This window comes from Rhipicephalus microplus, chromosome 7 (genome assembly GCF_043290135.1).
Source record: "Rhipicephalus microplus isolate Deutch F79 chromosome 7, USDA_Rmic, whole genome shotgun sequence".
In the NCBI taxonomy this organism is placed as follows: domain Eukaryota; kingdom Metazoa; phylum Arthropoda; class Arachnida; order Ixodida; family Ixodidae; genus Rhipicephalus; species Rhipicephalus microplus.
Genome location: NC_134706.1, coordinates 87,303,532 through 87,316,927, shown reverse-complemented (window position 1 = coordinate 87,316,927; position 13,396 = coordinate 87,303,532). Strand labels below are relative to the sequence as shown.

Below are 13,396 nucleotides of genomic sequence, written 5' to 3'. Positions count from 1 at the left end.
ATGATGAGCTTTATTGCCTCAGCAAGTAGCTCACCTGAACATCCTTTAGTAAAGAAGTAGCCTATGAGAATTTTAAGCTTGCTGTGCAGACCACAAAGCAGAAAACATTAAAAGGAGTTTTTTTTTTTTTTTTTTTCCGTAGGCAAAAGGTGGTTTAGGTCAGCACCTAAACCAACATCTCCCAGAAATGCATCCCTCTGCTTATTATACTGAAGTTTTTATTGGATACGCATCTCATCTACAACGAGGCTGCAGTGTTTTGACTGAGGAGATGTGAGGCACTCCAGCTCAGTACTCAGCCATGCCTTCACTAAATCCCCGAATCCGACCTCACCTACTGAATTTCCCAGGTATTTCTGCAGAGTGGCTCGGCAGGGAAAAGCAAGCAGCTTCTCAGTCCTAATGTGCTCATAGGCTTTTGCTGATAGGTGCCGTAATATAGTGCATAGTCTGACTGTTGCTTCGGACCATGTCGGCTTTTTTGCCTTGTAGTTAATCACTTGATCCAAGATTAGCTTGGCCTTAGTGCTTGGCAGTTCCGAGTCTTCAACAACTTGCAGAAACTTGCTTACATGACACTCGTGTTTAAGGCGATCAAGCTCTTTCTTATATCCATCTACAGTGAGGCGCAATCTTTCATTTTGTGCCTTCAAATTTTTTTTCTTTCTCACGCCACTTCTTTTTTGCAAGTAGACAGCTGACGAGTTTGATCCGTTCGTTTGTGTGCCAAAAGACCTGATAGCGCTCACCGTAGGTACGAGAAGTGACACATTGCTGGCTTCAGGCAGTTGACGATCCTCCAAGAACTCACTTGTGACGCCGTAAACGCCGCATCGCGCAGTCACTGCATCTGCTGCTGCTGTTTCAGGTGCAGAGGCATCCAAGCAATCCACAGTCGCACTGTCCACAACACTTGGTCCTGTACGGAGGTCTACATCAGGAGCGCGAGTATACGCTTTAGGTGAAGTTGTCTTTACCGGCGATGGTTTGTGCTTGCGTTTGGTGATGCTCGTGTCACTCCGCAGCCTAGGTGGTATTGGCCGGAGGTACGACAAATAGGATGAAAAAACGCTGGGCACGCTACCTTGCTTCAACGTGTGCCTCTTGGTGTCTCCTTGGAAGTCGCTTTCGAGGAAGTTGAGACTGCAGACAGCAAAATAGTTGGACATTGAATTTGGCTGCCAGTCTTTCCTCAATATCACTTTAAGCCATTGTTCCCTCAGTGTTGCATCTACAGGGATCTCGTGAAACGACACGCCGAGTTGTCTCTTACGTTGGCTCGATGCATAGAAAGGCACGCAGCAATAACGCATGTTTCGTAACGACGTGGCGTGCAATAAAGCACAAAGCAGCACACCATGCTTTGTACACCGACAGACACACCGAGAGAGCAGCAACGCATTTCCACAGAACACCTGTACTTTGCTAGCACTGGCGCTGGTGGGTTGGCGGCTGGTCGATAGTGTTGGTATAGGGACCTTAGGTAGTGTCAGAAGGTTGTGCCACCCTGTAGGAGCCAAGCGCGTGAAAACGAGAAAACAGGAGAGGGTTTGGCGGGCTAGCCGGTGGCCACACAGCAGGCATCTAAAAGTAAAGGAGGCGCTGACAGCGGTCGTGGCAACGACAATCACACGCACTGTAGAAGACAGTGCGTGCGCCGGTCGCACGCGTGCTTCCGAAGCTTCGGGTACGCTGCTCGCGCCCTTCGTTCGACGGTTTCCGTACTACAGTTCGTATCACCCGCCACAATTAGGATAAGTGTTCGAAAAATTCGAATTTATGCCCAATGAACATAGTAAAATTTGGCTGGAAAATTTCAAGAATTCGTATTCGCTGAGATTTCGCATCACTGAGATTATTCTGTACATTTACATGAACGCCTCTTAAACTCATTTATAATAAAATGGGGTAGGTTCAAAAAGCCTGGAGCGGATTGAGCGGCTTTTTTGTCAATGCGGCCACATCACGCACAGTTCGACTTCCGGGAGATTTTCACGACAACCGTACAACCGGAAAAAAAAAAACGGTCAAAATCCGGGAGTCTCCTGGCTCATCCGGGAGACTTGGCAGGTATGGTACACATATTTGCCTAGTTTTTGTACTTGCGGGCGCCCTGCTGCAGTGGTCTAGTGGCTAACGTACTCGGCTGCTGACCTGCAGGTCGCGGGATCGAATCCCGGCTGCGGCGGCTGCATTTCCGATGGAGGCGAAAATGTTGTAGGCCCGTGTGCTCAGATTCGGGTGCACGTTAAAAGAACCCCAGGTGGTCGAAATTTTCGGAGCCCTCCACTACGGCATCTCTTATAATCATATGGTGGTTTTGGAACGTTAAATCCCACATATCAATCAATCAATCGTACTTGCGGGCGGCGAATTGCACTTGTGGCTTCGTTTATTGCTCTGTTTCAGTTTTGTTTCGAAAGAAAGAACAAACCTTTTTGAACTTAGTGAGCCGATTTCTAATGATAAGCCTAAATAAGTAGGGTGGTGAAGAGCCAAGGCTGACGTTTTACTGATTTTTGTTTCTTGAGAAAACAGCTCCAAGCCACACAGACACACACAGAGCCAGAAGTACAAAGATTAGACAAATCCGTGTACTACTCGTCATTCCCTTGCTCGCTGAAGCACCGTACGTTGCAGCTCCCATAGACTCTAGCACCAAAGTTCCTTCTAGTGGAAACTCTATCAGGAAACATTAGGAAACTCTATCACCGAGACGACGGGGCACGTGCAGCACCAAAGGCCAGCTGGGTTTGGCGACGGAAATACGGACCGAGCACAGCCCTTATGGATAGTAGACCTGCGCACGCTGCTTTAGCCAATCTTGCAGGAAAAAGCATGTTGCCGGGCCTAGCGTGATGAAAGTTGCCACGTCGAGATATCAGGACAAGTTCCAGGGTACGTAAAGCAGAGTGAGCGGGCCTACTGTCTAGGAGGCGCTGGCTTAGCTAACTTTATGCGTTTATAGCTTGTTACTAGTGCATTACCAAATTAGTCTCCAATGAGCTACAGTGTGATAGCATGTGGTGTCTTGTCAGAGACTTTTTTCATGGATACACCCAAAGGCCCTTTGGGCATTACATAGGGAGGCTTCAGACAGTTACGCAAATAAAGGTGCAGAAAGAATGTTGCTAATAAACAGTAAAAATGGTAAGGTAAAATATAGTTACATGAACAAGAGTTGGGATAAAAGGGAAAAAAAAGGGAACGCTGGTAACATATAAATGAAAAAGTAAAATTGTTATAAATCAATTGAGCAAAAAGGAAATTGAAAAAGTAGAACACTGCTATTACACAACAATTAATAAAAATAAAATAAAAATGAGACGAAATATTTAAATATACACTAAAAAAAGAAGGGGGAAAATGTGTGCAGACATATACATATATGTATAAGCAAGTAATATGTTGAATAAAACCTTCTGCTGATTAACAGAAGCATCATGATCAATGATAGAACTACGTCTCTCATTCTAGTGATGAATGGTTAGAAGTAATGGTGAATAATTGGTATGCAATTCGCTGGTTCAACTTATTCACAGAGTAGCGTACTGCACGAGCATAAAGAAAAAAAAAGACAGGAAAAGGTCACATTTCCAAGCGTTCATTTGCACTCGGCAACGAGGCATTTCTTGTTATCAACACATCGGACAATGCTTTCGGATTCACGATTGCCCGGAATGTTTACATTTTTTCAAGGTTTCGATAAGTTGTAGTTGTGAAACTTCCCCTTTGCTCTGCCATTTTGCACAGTCTTGATTGATTACAGTAGTGTCCCCAGTCTTTGGCCACATTCAAACATTCTGCTTATAAGTACATTTTTTTCTTATTTATGCACTGTTTTTAACACGTTTTGCAAGCCACGTTAATCTTTGCGTTATGTATTTCTTTAAGTTAATCTAGCATTCTTTGAAGGATCAGCAGATTATCGTTTGTATCACGGTCAGAAAATGTCATGCAAAACTGTCCAGAAACTGTTAGTCGGTGATTATATAGTCCGGGTACATAGACCCTGTTGTAGTCAATATTCCAGTCGCATATTAATTAAAGGTGTGCGAATTTTTGAAATTTTGAGTATTTTTGTAATAATGTTTGATATTCAATTCGCACTAGATTTTTTACTATTCGAACTTGCCAAAGACAACGTCAAACTAAAAGCGACCCTTTCAGATTTTAAGTATGCTTCACCTCATTACACTCATATTACAGCAAAGCTGCCTTTTAAGCTTCGTTACGGTTGCAAATGTATTGACTCAAGAAAATGCTGGTTCCAACATGGAAATTATCGATGCGGCAGAGGCGGGGACTCAATAATGCTGTTTTAGATCTGAAATTCGGGCAGGAAGTCCAAAAAATTGGATGCTGAAGATTTTTAGCATCCACATTTCGAATGTTTTTGTATGTCAACGCCGAGGAGGCAGGTTTGGAACTCCTAACTTGAAGGGAGTACACCCTAGTCTATCCCATCAGTTGGGCTTCCGCAGAAGTTGAAAGAGGCGGAGAGGCTGAGGAAATAGCACATATTTGCCTTTCCCGTGTAAAGTGTTGTCGGCAACATTTTGGCTGCACCAAATCATGCACCAATACAATGCAGCCTCTATATTGCCTCATTCTCAATTAGACAGCTATAAAATACCTCCCACCAGCACTTCATCAACCTAGCGAAAACAAACATTTTCATGTTGCTGTATTTGATAAGAATATGCTTAATAATCCTCTCCAACTTTTTGTGAAAGTTCACTTTGAACTATTTGAAAAATATTCCAGAAAACATCAATAAATATTCCAAAAAATATTGAATTCAGTTCGATTCACACTCAAGCTTCAATATTTGAATTCGCTTCACTCCCAGAATTTTGCTATTCGCACAGCTAACATAAATGAAAACTATTCTTACTTCTGCTTTTGCAACTTTTTAACAATAGGCACAATATTATTGTATTCAATATTCAGAGGTAGATTTCTGGCTTATTAGCATGAGAAAATTTTAATACTGTAGAAGAATGAACGTACATAGCGCCACTCTGCGCAGGTAGAACCCAAAGAAGCCATCTCTGGGCTTCATGTATACGAGGCGATTCTCTGGGCTACATGTATGAAAGGGATGATTTTGCAAATTAAGTACATGGAGCTATTGAAGCACCCAGAATCAACTAGTCAGTGATACGCCACACACACTCAGCACCATGCATTCATGTGAGCTGTGACCTTTAACATGAAAGATATGCTATTTATGCTTGAAAACCCATTTCTTTATATTATAGCAGTGTTGATGCAATCAAAATGATAAGTAATGAGAAATCTGCGCTTGCTTGCTTTTCTGTCGCTGCTCCAAGAGAATCGTTTGCACCTTGCCCAAGAAGTCCAGTGCTGCGTCTAAATTTTGATCGTTTAGCACTTCGTTTGGTTTGGCTTCGCGAAACATTGCAATCACTTTGGGCAGACTTCTGTGAAAAGTAATGAAAACCTGGGACTCCCAATTTGAATTAACTGTTGTGGAATCGGACTCGTTCAAGTTATCGGGAGTTTTCCCCCATAGGAATGAGTTGGGCTGTGCCGAAACCAGGGAGTCTGTTCAAATTAACTGTTAGTTTGAATTAACAAGCTTTTACCGCATTCTCACTCCCCTGTATTTTTGGCTTTAAGGTTCCTTACATTTTTCTTGTTTTCTGTTTCCTAGACTATTTTGTCTTAGCATCAAGAGAATGTACATTGGAGCAGGCTGGGTGTTTTGTTTCATTGTATTAGCTTCCACTGCGTGTCATATCGGGAGTTTCCAACATCTCTTGCAAATGGCAAGCAATATGAACTACATAGCATATGGAAAATTCCGATGCTGAACTCACCATTGTGAAACAGGTACAGAGGTGTAAGATGGTTATTTTATTTTTTAAATCTCCTGGATAAGATTCAATCGACTTTGCAAACACAGATATAAAAAATGTTCAAGGTCATGCTTCATGTGTTGCTGCCACAAATTAAACACTGGCAGTGTAGTTATTGTTCTAGGATTTCTAATTCAAATAAAGTTACTGGTTTGCATGTGAAAACTTGCAGGTGGTCCATATATCATTATTTGATGGATGTTGTGGTCAATAACTATGTCAAATTTGCACAATGTCAGCTACCTTGATGTACTGCCTGAGTTGGCGCCAGCAGTATTCATTGAGTTGGTCTATCTGAACTTGGCCATTCTGTTGAACGATGCACTCGACACCATCCTTGACAACTCCGGCCGCCTTCATGTATCCGTCCAAAGAGTTGATGCTGGCGAGAGCTTGTCGGATCATATCCTTCGCCTGGGTTTCATCGACAGAGGCTTTCTTTTGCACCAACTCCACAAGTTTGGCGTGCTTCGAGACAAACTCAATAGCGCGCGCACAGTAGTTGGTCCTGTTGCCCATCACGAAACAGGCGGCTCGCGTCACCAAGCTGGAGTTGCGTCTGGTAACCTCAGTCACGACCTTCATGTCATTGTCGCCTTTATGGTAGGCATCGACATACACACGAAGCAGTTGATAGTTCTCCATCGCCATCGGTGCGAGGTAATGCAGAAAGCGGCCATTTGTTGCGGCTTTGGAACAGACTGAAAATGACAATTCTTCCAGCGTTCGACTGCAATGGATGGCTCTTGAAAGTAACTCACAGTGATCCTTCCCTATCAGCGGACCATCGTATGTGAATCTTCTAAAAGGGATGCCAGATGACAACACACTGTCCAAGAGATTCTCACCAACTAAAGAATATGATTGTACGTACCACTCACAAACAATGTGCAGCTCTAGATCTCTGAGCTTGTTGGCTGCTCTTGTGTACGAAGACAGGGCAGCGTACAACGAGCTATTGAAGCAATCGACACTTAGGCTGATGCAGAGGGTGCTGATGTGTGCACACGAGGCCAGTATAGGCAATGCCCTACAAATACTGCTAGCGTCGGTCAACGAAGAACTATTTAGGGTCACCGACCCAACCTCGGCACAATCGGGAAGTTCCAAAATGTTACTTGAGCCTAGTTCATGATCCTTGATAAAAACTCTTCCAGCTAAACTGCTTTGTCTGATGGTGCGGCAGACGGCATTCACGCAACGCCTGTCGAGAAGACGCAGCACTGTCACATGTTGCAGTCCCGTACTGGCGGCTAACGCGTGAAAAAAGCAGTGACATTCTTCCTCTATGCATCCGAGCATGTCTATCGTGAGGTTTGTCAGAGTGGAGTTGCTTGTAAATGCAGAGGCCCATCGACGAGCCCTATTGTCGCGGTGGTGCGGCTTGCAACTGATGTGGTCGTTAAATGTAGAAACCCCCCACCACATTGGCAGGGTGATGCTCAAACTGCGCAGGGCAGCATTGCGAGCGACTACATCAGCAAATATGGCAGTGCCCTCACTCCCATAGATGGCCATGTCTACGGAGAACTCCTCAAGTGTTGTCACAGCAGCGACAGCGTCGACCAGCCTCTCCAGCTGGGCTGTGCTGCAGAAGTCCACGCTCTTGAGGCACAGCTTTTGCAACCTACTGCGCGCATTGGCCAAGAAGCCAATGAAGCTCACCGGTGATGTCATGCTCGCGAGCGTGAATACAGAAGTACCTACGGCCAGGTCAGTTATGGTGTCGTTGCAATTGAGCATCGAGACCAAGTTGGTCGCATCCGCCTGGCTTAATCTCAGGTCTGCAACGTCCAGCTCCTTTAGTTTGGCACCAATTCGGTCTATTTGGAACGCGGACGTCAGTGCGCAGTATTGTGCATGCCCGCTTGAGTTCCGAAGTGATACGTTCTCAATGCTCGGCAAGGACGTGATGATGCTCAAGCAATTATCGCTGAGGTCCGGTTCGTGCAAGGAATATTTGTAAAAGTCGTAAATGATCAGCTTTTTGACGCTCGTGCTGCTTGCCAGAGCTCGAAGAAAGATATCGTGTATGGCGACAATGCCGTCTAGTTCTAGGGACACGACGCATCGGTGCTGCACCAGGAGCCGATTTAAGAGCGACAGCGCGGCGCGAGTGCGAGCATCAGACTTCGTGAGTGGCGGCCAAGAGTGTTTAAGCCACGTTTGCGAAGTGCGAACGAGCCACAGTTCACCAACGTCGCCGTCGTCCTCTCTCAGCTGGAGTTTCAAGCTCTGGAGGACGTCGTTGCAGAGTTCCAGGTGCTCCTGTAGCTTGCACACCGGATTCTCCCATGTCTTTGTGCAGGGTAAGAGAAACGGATGAATGTTCAGGCCGCTGGTATTGCAGGAAGCTAGCCCTGGATGCTGGAGACTCGGCTTCATATGTCACGTGTTATAGGTACTTCTCAGTGACACATTTGGTGGCCTCGGAGTAGCTCTGGTGCTGGAATTCTGCCAGTCAATCACAAACCTGCGTTACAAGCGTGAAATGCAGTTTAATTACTGTTAAGTCAGCTTGTGAGCTGTTAGAACCAGAACGCCAGATCACATGCACTGATATATACACATGATGGTCGTATGCGCAGTGCTAAATAGCACTGCAAAGCACAATGATTCAGAAAGGAGCACTATTGTGCCGAGCAAAAAGAGGTATTGGGCTGGTTGGTTTTTGTGATAAAAAAACTGCGCTACCATTGCTGCAAAACATTATGCTATTGTGATGCCTTGCCGTATTTGCCCAGCTGCTTGCTAAAAAGAAAAGGAATGGTTTGCATCTGGGCGAGTTGGTGATGCTGCATGACGAGTAGTTGCAGCTCAATTTAAAGTGGAGGGTTCCAGCAAGTTTCAGACGGGAGCACAAGAATACAGGAACGCACATTCTATGCTTTCTTCTCTTGTGCTCCCGTTGAAACTTGCTGGAACCCTTCACTTTCACGTCATGCACTAACTGGCCCAGAAAACCACACAGCTGAACAGCTAAATTTAAACGTGCGGACGTTAGCACTGTCTTCGTGTTTCCTTCGCCCGCGCGTTTAAGCTCAGCTGCAAACACTCGACTTGCTGAAAGATTAATCCCGCAATATGTCCTGCTTTGAAAAGTGAAACTGCACGTCAAGCTTACGTGCTGATCAGGACGTAACACTAGTTCTGTAGACTGCACAAAAGACACGAGTAAGTACACCAGTCGCACTGCATTCGACTGGCTTCGTGGGTGGCAGCACGGGGTGCCGTTGTCAGATAGGAAGGAGACGCGGCGCCGAAGCGCTTTGTCCCAGAGTCACACTTAACTCATCAACCCATGGGGTAACCCACACCTTTAACGAGCCGAAGAAGCAAAAGTGGGCCGTCGCGGGAAAAGAACATTTGGCGCGCCTCTGCGTCCGTGACTGGGCTAGAGCGCCGGCGGTGCTTGAAAGGTGCACACCCGTGTTGCATCGCGGTGGGCAGACCGCTGGTATGGTTCGGCTGGGGAGGTTTCCCCTTGTCAGCAAGGCTGATTAGGCGAGTTGGTCACTCATGATACTTGACATACGTGAATAAAGCAAAAACTTACTACTGCCTAAGTTGCGCGCTCACAAGTGCTTTTGTTGAAACTGCAGCCACAGAACACCTCTGCAGCTTCGCTGATGCCCGCGATTATGAACACGCGCGATTGCCGCGATCCCTTGCGGCCTAAAGCAAAAAGTACACTTAAAGCGAAAAACAGCTTTATTTTTTTTATGGTAAGTAAATTACCCTTTCGCGGCGCAGAAATCACCACCCCAGTCGTAAACAAGAAAACGCGCGCTATATATATATATATATATATATATATATATATATATATATATATATATATATATATATATATATATATATATATATATATATATATATATATATATATATATATATATATATATATATATATATATATATATATATATATATATATATATATATATCGAAGTTTCAAAACCAAGTTGTCGTGGCGTCACAGACCACGGTGTCACAGACGTAGAGTTTCCACGGAGGAAGGAAAGCACGGAAAGCACCTTTTTCCTTCCTCCGTGAAGGAAAGGTTCCTTTCCTTCCTCCATGTAGAGTTTCATACCGTTATAGAGTACTAAAATATGAGGTCCGTTCGATTCACCTGCACCGGTCGGAACCGGTTCACGGCTGTGCACGCGAAGTTCAGAAATTGTGCAGCGTGAGTTCAGCGGTGCAGGCACAGCACGACACCCGACACAAATGACGATGTGTCGACAAGGTGTTGGCCTTATTTCTTTTCGGTTAATTTACACCATTCAGCAAACACTGACCTATGGCGAAACGCACATGCGGACAGTTTATGAGGCGCAAACATCTTGGCAAAACTTACCGCAATTGTAGAGGCGGGTACGGCGGCTAAGCCACCTACGTCTAAGTGCTGCGTCGTCTGCTCAGCTGCACGCGCGCCTGCACCAAGCCGGCACCGTCAGCGAAGGAGGTGCAGGAAAATTATGAACCGGTGCTGCACCTCTTCTGCACCTTTCGAAACAAATGGCAGGGTTCAGTGGTCGTCAATGCTGCACCGCTGAAACGAATGGTAAGGTCCAGCACCTCGTGAACTGGTTCCCTTGGTGCAGGCGAATCGAACGGACCTATGGTGTAGTGGGTTCAGGCACCATCTCTCGCCGTGCATCGCGTGAAGCGTCACATGTGAACAAAAAAACCGGTTCTCAAGGCGGCGCTGCCGTGCATGGGCTGGCAGCCCATGCACCCATGATGTATGATAAGCTCAGGGAAATGTATGATAAGCCCATCATGTATGATAAGCCCATGATGTATGATAAGCTCAGGGAAATGCACATAGATGAAGGTGGCTCCAGAAGTCTGGGTAGCGATCACAAACGTATCAAGCTAAGTTTTGGAAGAGCAGTGAAAGTGGGAAGGAGACAAGATGAGCAACTACAGGAAAATTTTAATCCAGAAAGGCAAATTGAAATAGCCACTAAACAAATTGAGAAAGTAATCACGGAGGATAGTAAGACAGTGTGGACATACACGAATCTAATTAGACTCTTTGAGCTAGAGCTTGCTAAGACGCGTGACAAGTCACACCGGAAAAGAAGACACAAACCCAAAAGTTGGTGGGATGAGGAAGTTAAGAGAGCCATAGCAAAACGCCAGGAAGCCTCTAGGGAACACAGACATGCTAAGCAGCGGGGTGAACCGACAGATGATGTGGAAAGAAAATGGGCAACCTTTCTAAGCTGTAGAAGGGATGCATCCCTTCTGATCAATGAAAAGATTAGAAGGAAGGGAGCTCAGTGGCTGGCAGAAGTACATAAAAAAGATAGAAAGGCAGCTGCGAAATTTTGGAACCATCTAAACTCCCTAAGAGATGAGACGAGCCTAGAGCAGAACTTTATAACTACAGCCCAAGGTGCTAGGCTAGAAGGGGACGAAGCTATTGAATATTTAAGAACAAGGGTGACAGAAAAGTTTCAACAAAGAAGTGCTCTATGCACCACGTTAGACAAGGATGATTCAAGTGGCGCAATGGCTCCAATTTCACAATGAGAGTGGGAAAGGGCTGAAAAATGGTTCCTACTAATATATCAACAGGCCCAGATGGCATTCCAATTAGGCTGATAAAAACATTAGGTCCGAAGTCTAAGCAGGCTTTGAGAGAGGCAGTGAGTACAATAATAATCGATGGTGAAGTTCCCGATGGATGGAAATTTAGCAGGATGAGCATGATCTATAAAGGAAAGGGGGACAAAGCTGACATAAACAACTACCGTCCTATAACAGTGACATCAGTGGTCTACAGGCTGGCGATGCAGATTATAAAGGAAAGATTGCAGGCGTGGATAGAGGATGAGAAGGTGCTGGGGGAACTGCATAATGGGTTTCGGAAACACAGGAGGTTGGAAGACAATCTGTTCTCACTGACGCAGTGCATCGAAATAGCAGAAAAAGAACACAGGCCCCTGTGGCTAGCATTTTTGGATATCAAGGGAGCGTACGATAGCGTGGTTCAAGAGAAATTGTGGGGAATACTGGACACACTAGGCGTGGAACATGTAGTCACTAATCTTTTAAAGGGTGTCTATAAAGGTAACAAGGTAGTTATAAAGTGGGAAAAACAGGTATCCAAGCCTGCAGAGGTAAAACGGGGGCTTAGGCAGGGGTGCCCCCTGTCACCATTATTATTCATGATGTACCTACAAGGACTAGAGGCAAAATTAGAGGGAAGTGGACTGGGCTTCAACCTCTTTTTAGTCAAACAAGGAAAACTTATTGATCAGGCACTACCAGCATTAATGTACGCAGATGATATAGTGCTAATGGCCAACAACAAGGAAGATTTGCAGAGATTGATGGACATCTGCGGTAATGAGGGAGATAGGTTAGATTTTAGATTCAGTAGGGAAAAATCAGCAGTCATGATTTTCAATGACAACGAAGGTAGTGAGCTTAGAATACAGGAGGTCACGCTAGAGATAACAGATAAATACAAATATCTGGGCGTATGGATAAGCAATGGGACCGAGTATCTGAGGGAACACGAAATATACGTGACGACTAAAGGTAACAGGAATGCAGCAGTCATGAAAAATAGGGCACTGTGGAATTACAATAGGTATGATGTTGTGAGAGGAATATGGAAAGGGGTCATGGTTCCTGGGCTGACGTTCAGCAATGCGGTCTTGTGCATGAGATCAGAAGTCCAAGCAAGATTAGAAATTAAGCAACGTGGAATAGGTAGGCTCGCTTTAGGAGCTCACGGGAATACACCAAATCAGGGAGTACAAGGTGATATGGGATGGACATCATTTGAGGGCAGGGAAGCTAGCAGCAAGATAAAATTTGAGAAGCGATTGAGAGAAATGGGGGAAGAGCGTTGGGCTAGGAAGGTTTTCAGCTACTTGTACATGAAGAATGTCGATACAAAATGGAGGAAGCGAACCAGGAAGTTGACTGGTAAATACTTAGAAAACAGCAGGTGGCCAAACCAAAAAGAACTATCGGTTAAGAAAAAAGTGAAGGAAACGGAGACTGACATGTGGAGAATGGGCATGATTAAGAAGTCCTCACTAGAGATCTATCGAACTTTTAAGCAGGAAATTGCCAAGGAAAGGATCTATGATAATACTCGGGGTAGTTCTCTACTGTTTGAGGCCAGGACGGGAGTACTGCGAACCAAGACATATCGGGCCAAATACGAAGGGGTTGACACAGTATGCAGTGCGTGTGGAGAGGAAGAAGAAACTGCCGAACACTTGATAATGTTCTGTAAAGGGCTTCACCCTATAGTTCAGGATGATGGCGCAAAGTTTTTCAAAGCACTGGGATTTAGGGACAGCGAGGGCAAAATAGACTTTAAGCGGGTAGACTTAACTAGAAGGAGGTTATCTGATTGGTGGCTAAAGTCAAGGCACGAGTGAAAATTAAACCCTTCACTGCGAAGTACGAATCCTCAACTTCATTATTTAAAGGAAAAAAAAGATAAATGTAATGGTTAGTTCACTAAGTATTAC

At 45.0% G+C, this 13,396-nt stretch overlaps 1 protein-coding gene across 2 annotated transcripts; it reads right to left on the bottom strand.

The window, feature by feature from the left end:
* Nucleotides 1-5,862: 5,862 nt before the first annotated feature.
* LOC119179468 (uncharacterized) lies at nt 5,863-9,556 on the bottom strand. Of its 2 annotated transcripts, none has more exons than XM_037430544.2 (2): nt 9,442-9,556; nt 5,863-8,358 (listed from the first exon to the last, which is right to left on the bottom strand). In XM_037430544.2, the coding sequence occupies exon 2, from the start codon at nt 8,268-8,270 to the stop codon at nt 6,105-6,107; it is 2,166 nt and encodes a 721-aa protein (XP_037286441.2). In that variant the 5' UTR covers nt 8,271-8,358; nt 9,442-9,556; the 3' UTR covers nt 5,863-6,104. The 2 variants fall into 2 exon arrangements, with proteins under 2 accessions (XP_037286441.2, XP_037286442.2); XM_037430545.2 differs by lacking the exon at nt 9,442-9,556 and adding an exon at nt 9,203-9,435.
* Between the last annotated feature and the right edge of the window lie 3,840 nt (nt 9,557-13,396).

What these genes read in the sequence shown, in the direction of transcription:
- LOC119179468 (XM_037430544.2), bottom strand. Translation starts at nt 8,270, where the DNA reads ATGAAGCCGAGTCTCCAGCATCCAGGGCTAGCTTCCTGCAATACCAGC.